Genomic DNA, 21,825 nt, shown 5'->3' with positions numbered 1-21,825 from the left:
AACATTCATGAAGTTTGGTTCTTTAATGAATTTATTATGGGTCTACTGATAATGTGAGTAAATCTGCTGGGTCAAAAGTATACATACAGCAATGTTAATATTTGCTTACATGTCCCTTAGCAAGTTTCACTGCAATAAGGCGCTTTTGGTAGCCATCCACAAGCTTCTGGTTGAATTTTTGACCACTCCTCTTGACAAAATTGGTGCAGTTCAGCTAAATGTGTTGGTTTTCTGACATGGACTTGTTTCTTCAGCATTGTCCACACGTTTAAGTCAGGACTTTGGTAAAGCCATTCTAAAACCTTCATTCTAGCCTGATTTAGCCATTCCTTTACTACTTTGGACGTGTGTTTTTGGGGTCATTGTCCTGCTGGAACACCCAACTGTGCCCAAGACCCAACCTCCGGGCTGATGATTTTAGGTCGTCCTGAAGAATTTGGAGGTAATCCTCCTTTTTCATTGTCCCATTTACTCTCTGTAAAGCACCAGTTCCATTGGCAGCAAAACAGGCCCAGAGCATAATACTACCACCACCATGCTTGATGGTAGATATGGTGTTCCTGGGATTACAGGCCTCACCTTTTCTCCTCCAAACATATTGCTGGGTATTTTGGCCAAACAGCTCAATTTTTGTTTCATCTGACCAAATAACTTTTCTCCAGAAAGTCTTAGAGTCCAGTCCAGTCCGGGACTGGACTCTCACTATTATGTTGGATCCACTATGGACTGGATTCTCACAATATTATGTTGGATCCACTATGGACTGGACTCTCACTATTATGTTGGATCCACTATGGGCTGGACTTTCGCTGATGTGTTGGATTCACTATGGACTGGACTCTCACAATGTTATGTCAGACCCACTCGACATCCATTGCTTTCGATCTCCCACATATGCGGTCCTCTCCAAGGTTTCTCATAGTCATTCACATTGACATCCCACTGGGGTGAGTTTTTCCTTGCCCTTATGTGGGCTCTGTACCGAGGATGTCGTTGTGGCTTGTGCAGCCCTTTGAGACACTTGTGATTTAGGGCTATATAAATAAACATTGATTGATTGATTGATTGATTATCTTTGTCCATGTGATGTCAGATGAAACAAAAATTGATCTGTATGTACAACATTGCTGTATGTATACTTTATATATATATATATGTACCATATTTTTCGGACTATAAGTCGCCAGTTTTTTTCATAGTTTGGCCAGGCTCCAGTGCGACTTATATATGTTTTTTTTCCTTCTTTATTATGCATTTTCGGTAGGTGCGACTAATACTCCGGTGCGACTTATACTCCGAAAAATACGGTATATATATATATATATATATATATATATATATATATATATATATATATATATATATATATATATATATATATATATATGTATATATATATATATATATATATATATGTATGTATGTATGTATGTATATATATATATATATATATATATATATATATATATGTATATACATATATATATACATATATATATATATATATATACATACATACATATATATATATATATATATATATATATATATATATATATATATATATATATATATATACATATATATATATATATATATATATATATATATGTATATACATATATATATACATATATATATATATATATATATATATATATATATATACATACATACATACATACATATATATATATATATATATATATATATATATATATATATATATATATATATATATATATATGTATGTATGTATGTATATATATATATATATATATATATATATATGTATATACATATATATATATATATATATATATATATATATGTATATATATATATATATACATATATATATATATATGTACATATATATATATATATATATATATATATATATATATATATATATATATATATATATATATATATATATATATATATATATATATATATATTAGAGATGTCCGATAAATGCTTTAAAATGTAATATCGGAAATTATCGGTATCGGTTTCAACCTCCCGATTTTCCCGGGAGACTCCCGAATTTCAGTGCCCCTCCCGAAAATCTCCCGGGGCAACCATTTTCCCGAATTTCTCCTGATTTTCCACCCGGACAACATTATTGGGGGCGTGCCTTAAAGGCACTGCCTTAGCATCCTCTACAACCTGTCGTCACGTCTGCTTTTCCTCCATACTAACAGAGTGCCGGCCCAGTCACACACACACATAAGTGAATGCAAAGCATACTTGATCAATATCCATACAGGTCACACTGAGGATGGCCGTATAAACAACTTTAACACTGTTACAAACATGCGCCACACTGTGAACCCACACCAAACAAGAATGACAAACACATTTTCGGGAGAACATCCGCACCGTAACACAACATAAACACGATAGAACAAATACCCAGAACCCCTTGCAGCACTAACTCTTCCGGGACGCTACAATATACACCCCCGCTACCACCAAACCCCCCCACCCCCAAGAGTTGGACAATATCGGAATAGAGTATTGGACTGTTTTCTATTAGAGTCAAAGCATTTTACCTGACACATGAAACGCGACAAATTTGAGGGGGTTGCACATCAACTTTGGCCGCCAGACGGCAGTAGAGTGTCTAAAAATGTGTTTTGTGGAAATTCCGTTTGAATCTCTTCCCTACTGTATCAAACAAATAGTAAGAATTGGCATTGAGCGACAAAAACGAGGGCTGATGCGTGTTGGCTCAGGTTTGAGTAACGTACGCACCGCCAATATAAGAGTGTGTGTGACTAATGTGCATGTTGGCCAAAGACGCTGAATAGGTACTATCCGCAAAAATGTGTCAGAAGGACATAAATAATGCAGTGACCTGTCTTACATTCCTGCTAGACTGCTTAGCACCATTTAGCACTGCTTGTGCATGTGTGTGTGTGTGTGTGTTTGTTGGGGGGGGGGGGGGGGGGGGGGCTGTGATGTATAAACCAGAGTGTGATGGGCTATGCTCAGGGGTTGTGTTTGTGCATTTATTGCGACCATGTGGTCGGAATGCACCTTCTCCCAGAGCGTGGGTCGGCGACTCGCATGCGGCTTTTTAGCGCCGCCCTAGTGGCTCCTTGGAGCTTTTTCAAAAATGTACGAAAATGGGAAAAGATGGTGGAAAAAAATACAATTTTTGTTTCAATATATCGTTTCTGTAAGAGAGCAAACATGACACAAACCTTCCCAATTGTTAGAAATAGAGATGTCCGATAATATCGGCCGATAAATGCTTTAAAATGTAATATCGGAAATTATCGGTATCGTTTTTTTTATTATCAGTATGTTTTTTTAGTATTATTATTATTATTATTATTTTTTTTTTATTAAATCAACATAAAAAACACAAGATACACTTACAATTAGTGCACCAACCCAAAAAAACCTCCCTCCCCCATTTACACTCATTCACACTCATTCACACAAAAAGGGTTGTTTCTTTCTGGTATTAATATTCTGGTTCCTACATTATATATCAATATATGTCAATACAGTCTGCAAGGGATACAGTCCGTAAGCACACATGGTACTAACCTTTAACAGTTAATTTTACTCATTTTCATTAATTACTAGTTTCTATGTAGCTGTTTTTATTTAGTTTTACTTTCTTTTTTATTCAAGAAAATGTTTTTAATTTATTTATCTTATTTTATTTTTTAAATTTTTTTTCAAAAGGACCTTATCTTCACCATACCTGGTTGTCCAAATTAGGCATGATAATGTGTTAATACTATTAATACTGTATATATCGGTATCGGTTGATATCGGTATCGGTAATAAAAGAGTTGGACAATATCGGATATCGGCAAAAAGTCATTATCAGACATCCCTAATTAGAAATCCCCCTGTTTGTACTAAACATGCTTCATATGAACCAAACCTAACAGGGTTAAGAAGGGGTTAAAAACAAAACAAATTGTGCGTGCAGCAGCATTGGTGAGGGAGGGGCAGAGACAGAGAGAGAGAGAGAGTTATGATAAACGCGCATGCGTCGCCAGGCTCTGCTTTTTATCCATAGATTTATCACATTTAATTTTTTATTATCTATAGCAGGGGTGTCAATAGTGTGCCCCGGAGGCCATTTGCAGCCCACAGCTAATGTTTTAAAGGCCCACGGCACATTCTAAAAATACTATTAAAATAAACAAAAATGTAACAAAAGTGAAATAAAAAAGCTTAATGGTTAAATGTAATTTAGAAAAAGTTGCAATGTTGACTAATAAAACAAAGCTGTTTTTTTTTTCTTTCAAACTGACATTGCTCAAAACATAATATTGAATCAAAATCAGTGTTATTATGAATTATTGACCTATCCAAGGTTCCCATTACTTCACATCAAATATTCAACTAAGAAAAAATATTTTTGGTGGAAGATTTTGCAAATTTGGTAAATAAATAACCCAAAAATGTATATTTTGTTGTTTTCTTACTGTACCGAAAATGAACCGAACCGTGACCTCTAAACCGAGGTACGTACCGTACCGACATTTTTGTGTACCGTTACACCCCTATTCCGTACCTAATGAAAATGTATAATTTCAACATTGGCGGTAACTTATAAAAAGTGAGAAGGGCTGAACAAAAATGGCACCGAAAAGTAAATCATATACTGCAGGTTACAAGCTGGAAGTAGTGAAATATGCAGCAGAAAATGGCAATCGAGCAGCAGAAAGCGAGAAACTTGCCTTTCAAATGTCTATTCTTGGTGTTGGATTTTCTCAAATAAATTTCCCCCAAAAATGCGACTTATACTCTAGTTTCCCCCGCCGGGTGGCGGGACTCTCCCTAAGACAGGGGTCGGCAACCTTTACCAGTCAAAGAGCCATTTTGACCAGTTTCACAAATTATAGAAAACAATGGGAGCCACAGAAACTTTAGAAATTTTAAATGAAATAACACTGCATACAAAGGTTTTTTTAACTTTGTGCTATGTATAAACCAGGGGTCTCAGACACGCTGTCCACGCCTTTATATGGAATTTTTAAGCTGGTGCGGCACGCAAGTTTTATACGAATACCGCTTGTCGGCGTCATGCGTGCCGTGATGGTACAGCATATTTATTGCCCACTACAAACAGCGTGCCTGATCAGCCACATGTTGTATGGGGCTTTCGCTTGCTCACATAGGGGACAGCAAGGCATACTTACTCAACAGCCACACAGGTTACACTGACGGTGGCGGTATAAAAAAACTTTAACACTATTACTAATAATGCGACACACTGTGAACCCACACCAAACAAGAATGACAAACACATTTCGGGAGAACATCTGCACCGTAACACAACATAAACACAACAGGACAAATACCCAGAATCCCATGCAGCCCTAACTCTTCCGGGATACATTATACACCCCCGCTACCAAACCCCGCCCACCTCAACTGTCGCACAGAGAGAGAAGGGGGGGGGGGGGGGGGGGGTGATGTGTGAGGGAGCAGGCTTGGGGTAGGGGCGGGGTTTGGTGGTAGCAGGGGTGTATAATGTATCCCGGAAGAGTTAGGGCTACTGTTGTGTTTATGTTGTGTTAAGGTGCAGATGTTCTCCCGAAATGTGTTTGTCATTCTTGTTTGGTTTTGGTTCAAAGTGTGGCGCATTATTAGTAAGAATGTTACAGTTGTTTTATATGGTCACCGTCAGTGTAACCTGTGTGGCTGTTGACCAAGTATGCCTTGCTGTCACGTACGTGTGCCAGCAGAAGATGTATATTGTACAACAATTGTTAGGCTGGCACGCTGTTAATACAGATTGTAGAGGGCGCCGAATGTTGTACCGTCATAGCACGCCCTTATTATATCTGTAAGGGTGAAAATAGGTGAATATTGATCCCGGGAGTTTTCTGCGAGAGGCACTGAAATCCGGAAGTCTCACGGGAAAATTGGGGGGTTCAGCAAGTAAGCTGCTGAGCCGCATCAGAGTGATCAAAGAGCCGCGGGTTGCCGACCCCTGCTCTAGTGCGACTTATGTATGTTTTTTTCCTTCTTTATTATGCATTTTCGGCCGGTGCGATTTATAATCCGAAAAATACGTATAAGGCTTTTAATTTTTGGCAGCTCCAGATGGATTTTGTTTTTGTATTTTTGGTCCAGTATGGCTCTTTCAACATTTTGGGTTGCCGACCCCTGTCCCAGAGGATCGCACACACTGTTGTGGTTGATGATTAAAGAGCTGTATTGTGTGAGGTGAAAGGGAGGCAAGCGTTGACGTCTTGTGTGCGGTACAAACCGGAGGAGACAGTAAGAACTGATCTGATGATGCACCAGCATGTTGGCTCATGCTGTTATCATCCTGTAAAGTGACGTTAAATTAGTTGACTAAGGTTGCTTTCGATCGTGTTTCCATACTCTTCTTCCGTCTCGCACTCTTGACGGTTTCTCTCTGCGCTCTGGATCGTTCTGTCACTTTTACCTGTTTAATGATTCTTGACATGAACTCCCAAGTTTTTTCTTTCCTCGACTCAGCATCTTCAGCGTTCTCGCACGCCAGCAGGTCACCGCGTTCCAGTATGGAATGCAAATCAGCGACGCATCGCATCTGCTTCTGGAAACTTTGTGCATTGTGCTTGCATTGGCTGCTTCATTCGATAAGCATGCACAATGCTCAGGTTTGATTGACACGGTCAGCAAAGTATTGATTTAATAAAATCTTTATCAGGATTCACTGATCAGCAGTACTAGTTTGTAAGAACGCAAATATCCCCACGAAAAGTTTTGAATTTGTTTGTTATTTGTGTTGTGACTGACTTAATAATGTAAATTTGGCTGATGAAAATTATATTTTAACATTAGCATGCTAACAAAGAAGCATTTAGTATACGTAAATGACTTAAAAATAAATTAATCATTTTTAGGTTTAAACGTATGAATGAGCTAAAATGGTAGAATTAAAAAAAAAATAGCAGGCTAATGTTATCATGTTAACACAAGACAGTTATTATACATGCAAGATGGCGTCGAGTAATAAAATTCAAGATTTTGTAGGTTAATAGTGCAAATTATCTAAAATGTTTGCATGTTAGCATAATTATATTCCGATGTTAGCATGCTAAGAAGCAGTTAGTATACCTAAATGATTTCACCAAGTAAAGATATGTTATGTAATGGGGGGAGTTGACGGCACAGACCACAAGGGGGCATAGCAGCTCTATGATTTATTATATATATATATATATATATATATATATATATATATATATATATATATGGCAGCACGATGGGAGAGGGGTTAGTGCATCTGCCTCACAATACGAAGGTCCTGAGTAGTCTTGGGTTCAATCCCGGGCTCGGGAGTTTGCATGTTCTCCCCGTGACTGCGTGGGTTCCCTCCGGGTACTCTGGCTTCCTCCCACTTCCAAAGACATGCACCTGGGGATAAGTTGATTGGCAACACTAAATTGGCCCTAGTGTGTGGATGTGAGTGTGAATGTTGTCTGTCTATCTGTGTTGGCCCTGCGATGAGGTGGCGACTTGTCCAGGGTGTACCCCGCCTTCCGCCCGATTGTAGCTGAGATAGGCTCCAGCGCCCCCCCGAAAGCGGTAGAAAAAAGGATGGATGGATGGATATATATATATATATATATATATATATATATATATATATATATATATATATATATATATATATATATATATAATAAACCATACTAATATAAACTAAAGAATGAAGTGTGACAAAAATCCAAACATATGTCTGTGTGTGAAACTATATGTGAAATTAACTGTTGTGTGTTACCGTGAGTGTTGAGCGAGAGGCGGAAGTCCTGGAGGGGAAAGGCAGGCTCGAATGTCCGTGAGATAGGCAGGTTGTCAGGGGGTATAGCGAGGCGTCAAAAGGTCCGTGTCCAAGCAAGGGGTCGAGGAACAAAGGGGGGCAATCCGGAATCCAACAGGAAGTCGAGGCACACGGCTCGATCACGGGAGACAGGGAAAGCATGTATACAGAGAACTACTTTCCGGCGCTGGATCTTCGGGTCCGCTGGCCTTTATGCCGCCTGCCCTCGTTAGTCCCAGGTGCGCTGATTACAGATTGCTTCCAGCCAAGCCGTGATGCGGGAAGAGTGACCAGAGGCGCCGGCCGTGCTCGCAGCAGAAGGCATGCGCCGTGACAAGATATCCATGATTTTTAGGTTAAAACATATGAATGAGCTAAAATGGTAGAATAGAAGAAAAGAAAATAGCAGGCTAACGATAGCATGCTAACAGAAGACAGGTGTTAAACTTGAAAGGTTGCGCCGAGTAATGATATTCAAGATTATGTAGGTTTAAAAGTCCAAAGTTAGCTAAAATGATAGCGTGCTAGCATTATGATATGATTCAAATGTTGGCAGGCTAACAAAAGCATGCTAACAAAAGACGGTTATTTAAAAAAAAAAAAAGGAAATTAAATATAATTGGGTTTCATTTGTCAACATTTATTCGCTGACTAAAATATCAGTTAGTTTTGTCATGGTTTTAGTCGATGTGCATTCTGTTTTGATTCACTATTATGTTATTTTTGTCAGAGGAAAATACTGTATTTTCCGGACTATAAGGCGCACTTAAAATCCTTTTTTTCCCCCTCAGAACTCGACAGTGCGCCTTATAACCCGGTGCGCCTAATGTACGGAATCATTCTGGTTTTGCTTACCGACCTCGAAGCAATTTTATTTGGTACATTGTGTAATGATAAGTGTGACCAGTAGATGGCAGTCAAACATAAGAGATACGTGTAGACTACAATATGACTCAAGTAAACAAAACCAACATTTTATATGTTCCATTGAAATATAGAACATTACACACGGCGCTCAAAAATCTATCAAAATGTTTTAGTACGACTTTGGTAAGATACGAAGCCGCACCGCTTGATGTGCATCAACATAGGAGTATTATTATGGTGTGTGTATAAGGTAAGACATATTATCTGCCGTTTTGTTTCGCAATATTATGCAAAAGCAACTTTTCTTACCTTCTGGTACCTGCTGATCTGTATTTGTGATTTGCATAAATCCTGAAAAATTGCACGCGTCCGCCTTTGTAGTCTGTGCCGACGCCATAGTCGATAAGCTTATTCTTTTTCCCTATCTTCTTGTTATGGGACATTCATCCTCTGCTGTTGCCATTTTTAATATAAAGTAGAGTAAAGTTCTTACTTATATCTGTCAGTAAACTCGCCATGAAAGCGCTAAAACATACCGGTGTAGTGAGTTTACATTATTCACCCAAGGAACTTTAGTTATTAGAGAGTTCCGGTCGGCCGGTGTTGTTGTTGTTTCCGTTATTGATTGAAGTAAAGTCTGAATGTCATTTAAACAGTTAGCTCCATCTTTTGACACTTCTTCCACTCCCGTCCTTGCACGCTACACCGCTACAACAAAGATGATGGGGAGAAGACGCTGCCGAAGGTGAGCCACGTAAATAAGACCGCTCGCAAAACGGCACATCCGGAAGAGACTGTCCGAAAGCGGCTTGAAGATGATCCGTAAAACATAATCTATGCAACATTTTGACCAAAGAACCACCATTACATGTTATGTAGACCACAAGGAAGTGTTTTACATTTAGAAAAAAAAAATAATAATATGACTCCTTTAATGCGCCCTATAATCCAGTGCGCCTTATACATACTTGCCAACCCTCCCGGATTTTCCGGGAGACTCCCGAAATTCAGCGCCTCTCCTGAAAACCTCCCGGGACAAATTTTCTCCCGAAAATCTCCCGAAATTCAGGCGGACTCAGGTCCTCCACAATATAAAAAAGTGTACCTGCCCAATGACGTTATAACTGTAGAATGATGGAGGGCGAGTTCTTGGTTTCTTATGTGGGTTTATTGTTAGGCAGTTTCATTACGTCCTCCCAGGGCGGCAACAACACACAACAACAGCAGTCACGTTTTCGTCTACCGTAAAGCAGTTCGTCTGCCGTAAACAGCAATGTTGTGACACTCTTAAACAGGACAATACTGCCATCTAGTGCATTTGATGAAAGCACTTTTGTGCATGCCACACAGCAATGCATCAGAGAGGGTGTTAAGCATGGTTCGAAAAATAGTGACAGAGAATAGAACAAGGATGGACAATTCAACCCTTAACTCAACAATGAGTAGATGAGTGTTATGTGTGTGTATATGTGTAAATAAATGAACACTGAAATTCAAGTATTTATTTTTTATATATATACATATATAGACACATAAATATATATATATATATATATATATATATATATATATATATATATATATATATATATATATATATATATATAATAAAATATATATAAAATAAAATAAATATGTATATATATATATATATATATATATATATAATAAAATATATATAAAATAAAATAAATATGTATATATATATATATATATATATATATATATATATATATATAATAAAATATATATAAAATAAAATAAATATGTATATATATATATATATATATATATATATATATATATATATATATATATATATATATATAGAATTCACTGAAGTATTTCTTGTATATATATATATATATATATATATATATATATATATATATATATATATATGAAATACTTGACTTGGTGAATTCTAGCTGTAAATATACCCCTCCCTTTTAGCCACGCCCCCAACCACGCCCCCGTCCCACCCCGACCACGCCCACCCCCACCCCCCTCCCCCCACCTCCCGAAATCGGAGGTCTCAAGGTTGGCAAGTATGGCCTTATATATGAAAAAAGATCGAAAATAGACCATTCATCGGCAGTGCGCCTTATAATCCGGAAAATACGGTAGATGAAATGATTGTTCAATGAAAAGACACTTGCATATTCAACTCTCGTTTGGAGTTGTTGGCTGGTGAGATGGTCGTCCAACACAAGTGGCGTATCAAACATGGCACTATCACATCGACGATAATGCTCCCATTCATTGAAACGCTCGGAGCCAAATTAGGATCACAATAAGGTTATTATTAGGGTATTACTTTTGGACGGTGACTGCGGTCTGAGAATAAGTGATTGGCCGCCGCCGCCGCTGCCGCTTCCTGTGAGCTTTCTGGGTGTTTTAACACTAATCCAAGTGGTGCTGAGAGGAGATAAGGCCGGCGGGGTTGCACTGGCCTTGTAATTCTATGCCTGCCTCGCCGTATGTCACCGGGGGAGATTGGAAACAGATAGCACGGTGGCAGGCGCGACTGGCTGGCTCTTAAAAAGTGAGACGGGGGGAGCGTGAGAGATTGAAATGGGTATGGGTGTGTATCTGACTGGTAGACAGCAGATCTGGATGGCAACATTTCAATCACTTAGAATGCTGACCTCTTTTTTAACTCAGCAGCCCGTCTATATTTGTATACTTTTGCCAGAATTAGACGCCGCATGATTATTTACCTTCTATTTAGGGTCCCGACACGTGTCTGACTCCGACTGGTAATGTCACGCGCGCATATGCTCGTGTTTGCCTTACTATTAATAGTTCGGAAACATGCCGTGTTCCGCTGAGTAGTTTGAGTCATCACTCAAAAAATAAAACACCACAACTCAGCAATATTAGAGATTAAAAAAAAAAAATGTTTTTAACATTTAAAACACTTCCTTGTGGTTTACATAACATGTAATGGTGGTTCTTTGGTCGAAATGTTGCATAGATTATGTTTATCAAGAAGCTTCCCGACCGTCTCTTCTCTTATTTACGTGCCTCCACTTTGACAGCGTCTTCTCCTCGTCACCTATGTTGTAGTTTTTAGCGCTTCCATAGCGCATACTTGCTAACCTTGAGACCTCCGATTTCGGGAGGTGGGGGGTGGGGGGTGGGGGCGTGGTCGGGGGTGGGGCGGGGGGCGTGGTTGGGGGCGTGGTGACTTTCAGTGAATTCTAGCTATATATATATTTTTTTATTACATATATATATATATATATATATATATGTATACATATATATATATATATATATATATATATATATATATATATATATATATATATATATATATATATATATATATATATATAAAAATAAATACTTGAATTTCAGTGTTCATTTATTTACACATTTACACACACATAACACTCATCTACTCATTGTTGAGTTAAGGGTTGAATTGTCCATCCTAGTTCTATTCTCTGTCACTATTTCAGAACACACACATTATACAAATATACATTATAAAATCAATAAGAAAACGGGAGCTCTAATTTGGGAGTCTGAATTAGGATCAGAAGTTCCTATATAAACATTGCACACTCACGTCGCCTTTTTGTATTGATTACTGCCGCTGTGCACTGGATTCATTCACAAATACAAACTACAACTCACAAACACTTTAGAGTTAGGCTCCACCATCAGAATGTGTACTTAAACTGATAAAGATCACATGGATATTATTCAGTGAGTTGATTCACCAAAACTAACCTGTTATACAGGAGGAAAAAGCACACAGGACGTTTCAATTGTTCACAGACTGGTCGCGCTCATCAGAATGACAAGACACTTCCGGTCTGCAGGTGATAGCATTTAATTGGGAAGAAACGCCCTACTGCCCCCTATTGACCAATGTGAATACTGATAAATGTGAAATGACAGCTCCAAAAACGAATTCAAACCACAAAATAAAATAAATAAATCAACACAAAAATGTGACACATTATGGGTGGGTCACATATGTATGTACAGTAGATGGCAGTATTGTCCTGTTTAAAAGTGTCACAACATTGCTGTTTACGGCAGACAAACTGCTTTACGGGGGACGAAAACTTGACTGCTGTTGTTGTGTGTTGTTACCGCGCCGGGAGGACGTTAATGAAACTGCCTAACAATAAACCCACATAAGAAACCAAGAACTCGCCCTCCATCATTAGCTGTTTATATGGTGGGAAAGCGGACGTGAGAACAGGCTGTCAACACGTCACTCAGGTCCGCATGGAGCTGGAGGGGGCGTGGCCTCCAGCTCCGCCTGAATTTCGGGAGATTTTCGGGAGACAATTTGTCCCGGGAGGTTTTCGGGAGAGGCGCTGAATTTCGGGAGTTTCCCGGAAAATCCGGGAGGGTTGGCAAGTATGCCATAGCGAAACTACTGACATATAAAAGTTAGAACTGTACATTGCTTTGTATTAGAAATGGCAACAGCGGAGGATGCATGTGCATGTACGAGCAAGTCTGCCCCACAAGAAGAAGATTGAGAAAAAGGAGCTTATTGACTACAATGGCGGACTCGTGCAAAACACTTTAGGTAAATTTTTACCATATATGGACAATCCGCAAACTGCTCGCAATTTTTTTTTTTAATATCTCCGCCATGCCTCCATGGGTTGATTTAAAATTTTCGGGATTTATGCAGATCCCAAATACACAAAAACTGGTAGCAATAGGTAAGAAAAGTTTATTTTGCATAATAGGGCACCTTTAAAATCCAAGGCCTTTTTCCTCAGATATTTGTTCAAACCATAACAACGTTTTTGTCATTTAATTTAACTGGAGTTTTAAATAAAAATTCACATTGTTGCTGAGAAAAAAACGAAAACAACAACAACTGAAAAATAAAGTTAACGCAGATCCACGCTGATGTCTGTGTATCCTATATTAAACAGCTTTAAAAAGATAAGGACTTCTCAAAATACATTGCACTATTTGTAAAAAAAAAAATTCTGGACTACAGAGCGCACTGACATAAGCCGGACCCACTAAAATTTCGAAGTAAAAAAATAGTTTTCCATGTATTAGCAGTAGAGATGTCCGATAATGGCTTTTTTGCCGATATTCCGATATTGTCCAACTCTTAATTACCGATTCCGATATCAACCAATAACGATACATACAGTCGTGGAATTAACACATTATTATGCCTAATTTTGTTGTGATGCCCCGCTGGATGCATTAAACAATGTAACAAGGTTTTCCAAAATAAATCAACTCAATTTATGGAAAAAAATGCCAACATGGCACTGCCATATTTATTATTGAAGTCACAAAGTGCATTATTTTTTTTTAACATGCCTCAAAACAGCAGATTGGAATTTGGGACATGCTCTCCCTGAGAGAGCATGAGGAGGTTGAGGTGGGCAGGGTTGGGGTGGGTGGGGTGGGGGGTATAGGGGGTAGCGTCGGGTGTATATTGTAGCGTCCTGGAAGAGTTAGTGCTGCAAGGGTTTCTGGGTATTTGTTCTGTTGTGTTTATATTGTGTTACGGTGCGGATGTTCTCCCGAAATGTGTTTGTCATTCTTGTTTGGTGTGGGTTCACAGTGTGGCGCATATTTGTAACAGTGTTAAAGTTGTTTATACGGCCACCCTCAGTGTGACCTGTATGGCTGTTGACCAAGTATGGTTGGCATTCACTTGTGTGTGTGAAAAGCCGTAGATATTGTGTGACTGGGCCGGCACGCAAAGGCAGTGCCTTTAAGATTTATTGACGCTCTGTACTTCTCCCTACGTCCGTGTACACAGCGGCGTTTTAAAAAGTCATACATTTTACTTTTTGAAACCGATTCCAATAATTTCCGATATTACATTTTAAAGCATTTATCGGACATCTCTAATTAGCAGTATAAGGCGCAGATGTATACGTTGTGAAATTAGTTATTTTTGTAAATATTTATTTACATACCTTAATTGTTTCCAAACAGTGTCTGTAAGACGGCAGTAAAACGGCTGATCAAACAAAACAGAAGTCATGGACCCACTAGCTACGGATGATTGGTCTCCAATCAGCTAAACAGACTCAATAACTCCACGGTGACGTTTTGGCGAATTTACTGAGGAATTTGTGAAACTGAAACAATACAAAAAGAATGCCATTGTAAGTTAATAATACTAACACAGACACTCAAACACGTTAGTATATTTTCTTTTGCCAACAACGCTAGCTTGATTGCATTCACGTACAAATATTCAGTAAACACTCCTACAGACATCACACATGGGACAATTTAGTAAGTACGAATAGTTTTAGTTGCATTTTAAAACTGACAAATGTTGCTTGCTACAAGTAAAACCGCTATGGACTGCTGGAAGACTGAACATCACTCTACTTCCTGTTCAAAGACCAACATAAAACCACACATCTCAACTCTGAGCGAGAAAACGGCGACTGAGGTTTTTTACCAGAAACAAGCGTCTTGTCAGTCAATGACGGCGGTCTGCAGAGCGCATCAAACCTGATGCCGCACAATAGACGGCACAGTAGAGTTGTGTGTAACAGGCGTGTTATGCCATTGGCTGTCACCCGTTGATGTGAGTTATGATTTGAGCCGTGACGGCGTTGTGAATGAGAGCTATTCAGTAGGAGATGACACACACACACACACACACGTACGACTGCTGACAAGTGAATCTGCTCTGTGATAGTAATTGTGGCATCTGGATGCTCCATTCAGTGTGTGTGTGCGTAGGAGCGGGGGGGGATTGAATGGGGTCTTTGTACATCATGATGTTGCGTCGACCTTTGACACCACATCCACATATACACTCGCTTCTTTGTCATCCATCCTGTCTCTGAAAACACTACCCTTATCTCGCTCGTATCGCATTTGCACCCATACCACAAATACATACCACCCTTTAGGTAGAAATACTGTACACAATATTAATGCTACACATAAACTATTAAGTGTGTTATGTACATTACAGTGATATTCCATCCATCCATCCATCTTCTTCCGCTGATCCAAGGTCGGGTCGCAGCAGCCTAAAAAGGGAATCCCAGACTTCCCTCTCCCCAGCAACTTGGTCCAGCTCCCTTTTTTTAATATTGCGATATTTTAAGGCCATATTGCGATACACAATATATATCTCGATATTTTGCCTTAGCCTTGAATGAACACTTGATGCATATAATCACAGCAGTATGATGATTCTATGTGTTTTGATTGATAGATTGAGACTTTTATTAGTAGGTTGCACAGTGAAGTACATATTCCGTACAATTGACCACTAAATGGTAACACCCCAATAAGTTTTTCAACTTGTTTAAGTCGGGGTCCACTTCAATTGATTCATGATACAGATATATACTATCAGATATATACTATCATCATAATACAGTCATCACACAAGATAATCACATTGAATTATTTACATTATTTATAATCCAGGGTGTGGAGGGGGGCGCCGGATGTAAGTGTCAAAAAGACAGCCAAAAGAGTTTGATATGAGAATAAATCTAAAGTTAAAATATAGGGTAGAAATGCACCCATTTGCAGGAAATGTAGTCTTGATTTTCAACATTTTCTTTCAAGGCTTGCATGTCTACATTAAAACATTCTTCTTCATACTGCATTAATATATGCTACTTTCATGCAGAGAAGGAAATCACAACTAAAAAAATCACTAATTTTTTCATACGGTGTTGATGTGGAAATTTTTGCCTCGGGATTTTGATGGTGTGGACGTGTGGCACCGAATGGAGATAAGCGTCTCGACAGACGTCACAATATTTGAACAATGATGACGAAAACTGTTTTCTCTGTCGTGTCCGTGTGTCGAAAATTGTTATGCGCTTATTTTTTTATTTGATTTTGTGCGTGGCATAGATTTGCTATGCGCAGAGGACGCTTAAACAGTGCGCAATTGCACAGGCGAGCACCTTAGAGGGAGCGTTGCTCGCACGGCTGCGCTAGCATCACAGCTAACGTTAGCCATGCTGCTACCTCTCTGCTCGGGGAGGACGTATACGTATGTGACGTATGACGTGACAGTATGTGACGTATGACGTGACAGTATGTGACGTGTGTAAGAAGGTGCACTTGCTGTCTGTGAGAGGGAGACACAGGAAAGAGTGAGAAGAGCCTGTCGTGTAATGCCAGCAGCTAAAAGCAACTGCGTGAGAATTCACAGACCTGTGGATGTGTTGAAGGTGTGCTGGAAAATGCGGAACGGAAACTACGGAGCAGCAGAAAAGTGGAATGTATTATTTAAATCGGTGCGTTGGAAAACACGGACCGGAGTTTTTTTTAAAACTGGATCTGGATCGGCATTTTCCCATGCCTTGCCGATACGCAATTTTTTGCAAATATCGGCAGCCGATCCGATCCAAATATCGTATCGGGACATCCCTACCCGTGATATTGTCTTTTTCGGTCATAACCCAAAGCTCATGACCATAGGTGAGGATGGAAACATAGATCGACCGGTAAATTGAGAGCTTTGCCATCCGGCTCAGCTCCTTCTTCACCACAACGGATCGATACAGCATCCGCATTACTGAAGACGCCGCACTGATCCGCCTGTCGATCTCACGATCCACTCTTCCCCCACTTGTGAATAAGACGCCGAGGTACTTGAACTCCTCCACTTGGGGCAAGATCTCCTCCCCAACCCGGAGATGGCACTCCACCCTTTCCCGGGCGAGAACCATGGACTCGGACTTGGAGGTGCTGATTCCCATCCCAGTCGCTTCACACTCGGCTGGGAACCAATCCAGTGAGAGCTGAAGATCTTGGCCAGATGAAGCCATCAGGACCACATCATCTGCAAAAAGCAGAGACCTAATCCTGCAGCCACTAAACCAGATACCCTCAACGCCTTGACTGCGCCTAGAAATTCTGTCCATGAAAGTTATGAACAGAATCGGTGACAAAGGGCAGCCTTGGCGGAGTCCAACCCTCACTGGAAACGGGTCCGACTTACTGCCCGCAATGCGGACCAAGGTCTGAAACTGATCATACAGGGAGCGGACCGCATTTCCTCAAACTTCAACACAATATGTTAAATATGGAAAAATAAAAGAATAATATAACATATACAGACATTTATTATTCAGCATGTGTCTTCCTTTATAAAAAATAGCAATGGATTTGGATACTAATGACCAACTTTAAAGTAAAGTAGCGTAGTAGGCCTAAGTATTCATAGAAACAAAGCAGAGGTTTTATTTAAGAGGTTTATTTCATATTTGTGGCCACTGTAAAATTACACACAATGTACAAACAAACCTACAAACGAGGCATAATGATGCAATATGTACATACGGCTAGCCTAAATAGCATGTTAGCATCGATTAGCTTGCAGTCATCCACTGACCAAATTAGCACGCCACACAAGTCAATAACTTTAACAAAGCTCACCTTTTGTGTATTCACGCACAGTACAAAACGTTTGGTGGACAAAATGAGACAATAGAGTGGTATAAAACATGTCTTTCTGTGGCAGCGTCGGAGAATGTACGGTGTGTTCAAGGGCCGATGCCACATGGGCTACTAAACCCCTCTCCTTCCTCCTTCCAAGACATGCTTGCACATATAAGAACATCCATGGGTTGTTTACTATGATGAGTCACGATTGGTTCGGGACAGGCCAATCAGAGGCAAGATAGGGCGGGTCATCGAACCAAGAAGGGAAATCACAAAGTGCCTGCCTGCAAATGTTTGTTTTTTTATCTGAGTTTGATACATTTTGTATTATTTGCACAGTTATGTTATTTATTGTACGTAGATTCTGTATTTATGTTACGTAATTCTGTACTACTAAAAATACTAGAAATGTCCGATAATATCGGACTGCCGATATTATCGGCCGATAGATGCTTTAAAATGTAATATCGGAAATTATCGCTATCGGTTTCAAAAAGTAAAATGTATGACTTTTTAAAACGCCGCTGTATGTAGTGATACACGGACGTAGGGAGAAGTACAGAGCGCCAATAAACCTTAAAGGCACTGCCTTTGCGTGCCGGTCCAATCACATAATATCTACGGCTATTCACACACACAAGTGAATGCAAGCATACTTGGTCAACAGCCACACAGGTCACACTGAGTGTGGCCGTATAAACAACTTTAACACTGTTACAAATATGCGCCACACTGTGAACCCACACCAAACAAGAATGACAAACACATTTCGGGAGAACATCCGCACCGTAACACAACTTAAACACAACAGAACAAATACCCAGAACCCCTTGCAACACTACCCCTTAGCCCCCCTAAACTCCGCCCACCTCAACCTCCTCATGCTCTCTCAGGGAGAGCATGTCCCAAATTCCAAGCTGCTGTTTTGAGGCATGTAAAAAAAAAATAATGCACTTTGTGACTTCAATAATAAATATGGCAGTGCCATGTTGGCATTTTTTTTTCCATAACTTGAGTTGATTTATTTTGGAAAACCTTGTTACATTGTTTAATGCATCCAGCGGGGCATCACAACAACATTAGGCATAATAATGTGTTAATTCCACGACTGTATATATCGGTATTGGTTGATATCGGAATCGGTAATTAAGAGTTGGACAATATCGGATATCGGCAAAAAAGCCATTATCAGACATCTCTAAAAAATACCCATCTTGATTAACTGGGTTAATAAAAGTGCCTCTGACTGTTTACAGTACAGTTGTCATTCACTTCAATTTCACTGAATATCGCTCAAAAATGAATATCTTTATATGTATACTTTCACCGAAAAATACAGGTTTAAGTAAAAATATATCGAGATATACTTTTTCATCCATGTCGCCCAGCCCTACTCACGGCAATCGATCCCCCCCCCCCCCCCCCCTTTTTTATGTGCATTTTTCTTCTTGAACTATCTTTTTCGCACTCCCTTTCAGGCAGAATTGGATCGCAATGTTTACATACTGTATATTCGTCTTTGCGCAATAATATTATTTGCGTAATATTATATGTTGTCTACCTTGTACTTTTTCTGTGTCATTGCCTGAAATAAAATTTGTATTTTTTATTTTTTAAACTAACTTGAATGCATTTACATTTTCCAACTACAGAATGGATCTAGGGTCAAAATGAAGTCAGGATTAGTACAAAACTAGTACAGTTAATGGAATTTATAGTTGACGCGTTAACTTTGACAGCCCTATACCAGACTTTTCTTAACGTACTAACATACTTGCCAACCTTGAGACCTCCGATTTCGGGAGGTGGGGGGTGGGGGGTGGGGGGCGTGGTCGGGGGTGGGGCGGGGGGCGTGGTTAAGATATATATATATATAAGAAATACTTGACTTTCAGTTAATTCTAGTTATATATATTTTTTTTTTATTACATATATATATATATATATATATATATATATATATATATATATATATATATATATATATATGTGTGTATACATATATTTATATATGTCTATACATATATATATATATATATATATATTTATATATATATATATATATATATATATATATATATATAAATAAATAAAAGAAATACTTGAATTTCAGTGTTCATTTATTTACACATACACACACATAACACTCATCTACTCATTGTTGAGTTAAGGGTTGAATTGTCCATCCTTGTTCTATTCTCTGTCACTATTTCAGAACACACACATTATACAAACATACATTATAAAATCAATCGAAAACGGGAGCTCTAATTTGGGAGTCTGAATTAGGATCAGAAGTTCCTATATAAACATTGCGCACTCACGTCGCCTTTTTGTATTGATTACTGCAGCTGTGCACTGGATTCATTCACAAATACAAACTACAACTCACAAACACTTTAGAGTTAGGCTCCACCATCAGAATGTGTATTTAAACTTATAAAGATCACATGGATATTATTCAGTGAGTTGATTTACCAAAACTAACCTGTTATACAGGAGAAAAAAGCACACATGACGTTTCAATTGTTCACAGACTGGTCGCGCTCATCAGAATGACAAGCCACTTCCGGTCTGCAGGTGATAGCATTCAATAGGGAAGAAACGCCCTACTGCCCCCTACTGACCAATGTGAATACTGATAAATGTGGAATGACAGCTCCAAAAACGAATTCAAACCACAAAATAAAATAAATAAATCAACACAAAAATGTGACACATTATGGGTGGGTCACATATGCATGTACAGTAGATGGCAGTATTGTCCTGTTTAAAAGTGTCACAACATTGCTGTTTACGGCAGACGAACTGCTTTACGGGGGACGAAAACTTGACTGCTGTTGTTGTGTGTTGTTACCGCGCTGGGAGGACATTAATGAAACTGCCTAACAATAAACCCACATAAGAAACCAAGAACTCGCCCTCGATCATTAGCTGTTTATATGGTGGGAAAGCGGACGTGAGAACAGGCTGTCAACATGTCACTCAGGTCCGCATGGAGCTGGAGGGGGCGTGGCCTCCAGCTCCGCCTGAATTTTGGGAGATTTTCGGGAGAAAATTTGTCCCGGGAGGTTTTCGGGAGAGGCGCTGAGTTTCGGGAGTCTCCCGGAAAATCCGGGAGGGTTGGCAAGTATGTACTAATAATGCCTTCCCTGTCTTTCCTCACACAGGGTCCGAGCTGTGTGGTGGCTATCTGGACGCCACTAATGCAGGCTACATCACCACCCCCGGATACCCACTGGAGTATCCGCCCCATCAGAACTGTCGCTGGATAATCACAGCGCCGGAACAGTCTCAACGCATCGTGCTCAACTTCAACCCACACTTCGAGATTGAGAAACTAGACTGCCGGTAAGGGCGATGAAAATTAGATTTCCATGTATTTTCCCAGCATGCATGCAGGGAGAAGTCCGCGGCGTTGCCTTGGTCACTGCTGGGAAGTCAACCTGACACATTGTGATGAAGATAATTAATCACAACACATGCAGTGAATTTATTTCATTTTTGCCAACAAGTTTGGCTGAGTTTGGTCAGCCTACTCTCCTCCTGTTCCTCTGGCTTCAGACACCCCATAATAATCACTTTGGGACCTCCCACAGTCCCTCATCTCTCAATATCAAAGCCTAATTACCGCACATTTACAGTTCCAGGGTGCTTTTCACACTTTGAACAAATTAATCCAGTCAGGGGAGGATGCGCTGTCTGTCGTCAGTTTTTGGCTGTGTGCTGATATCACCGTGTCGCTGAGAGAAATGCAGAAACGTGTC

At 39.4% G+C, this 21,825-nt stretch overlaps 1 protein-coding gene across 1 annotated transcript in view; it reads left to right on the top strand.

The window, feature by feature from the left end:
- Nucleotides 1-21,825, top strand: part of LOC133574147 (neuropilin-2-like) — a 335,141-nt gene that overhangs the window by 20,908 nt on the left and 292,408 nt on the right. The window contains exon 2 of the mRNA XM_061926222.1: nt 21,229-21,409. Coding sequence (XP_061782206.1) covers nt 21,229-21,409 — 181 coding nt within the window. The remainder of the gene's footprint in view (nt 1-21,228; nt 21,410-21,825) is intronic.

The sequence above is a fragment of the Nerophis lumbriciformis genome, linkage group LG31 (genome assembly GCF_033978685.3).
Source record: "Nerophis lumbriciformis linkage group LG31, RoL_Nlum_v2.1, whole genome shotgun sequence".
Classification (NCBI taxonomy): Eukaryota; Metazoa; Chordata; class Actinopteri; order Syngnathiformes; family Syngnathidae; genus Nerophis; species Nerophis lumbriciformis.
Note: the sequence above shows the minus strand (reverse complement) of the source record. Positions and strands in the feature narration are given on the sequence as shown.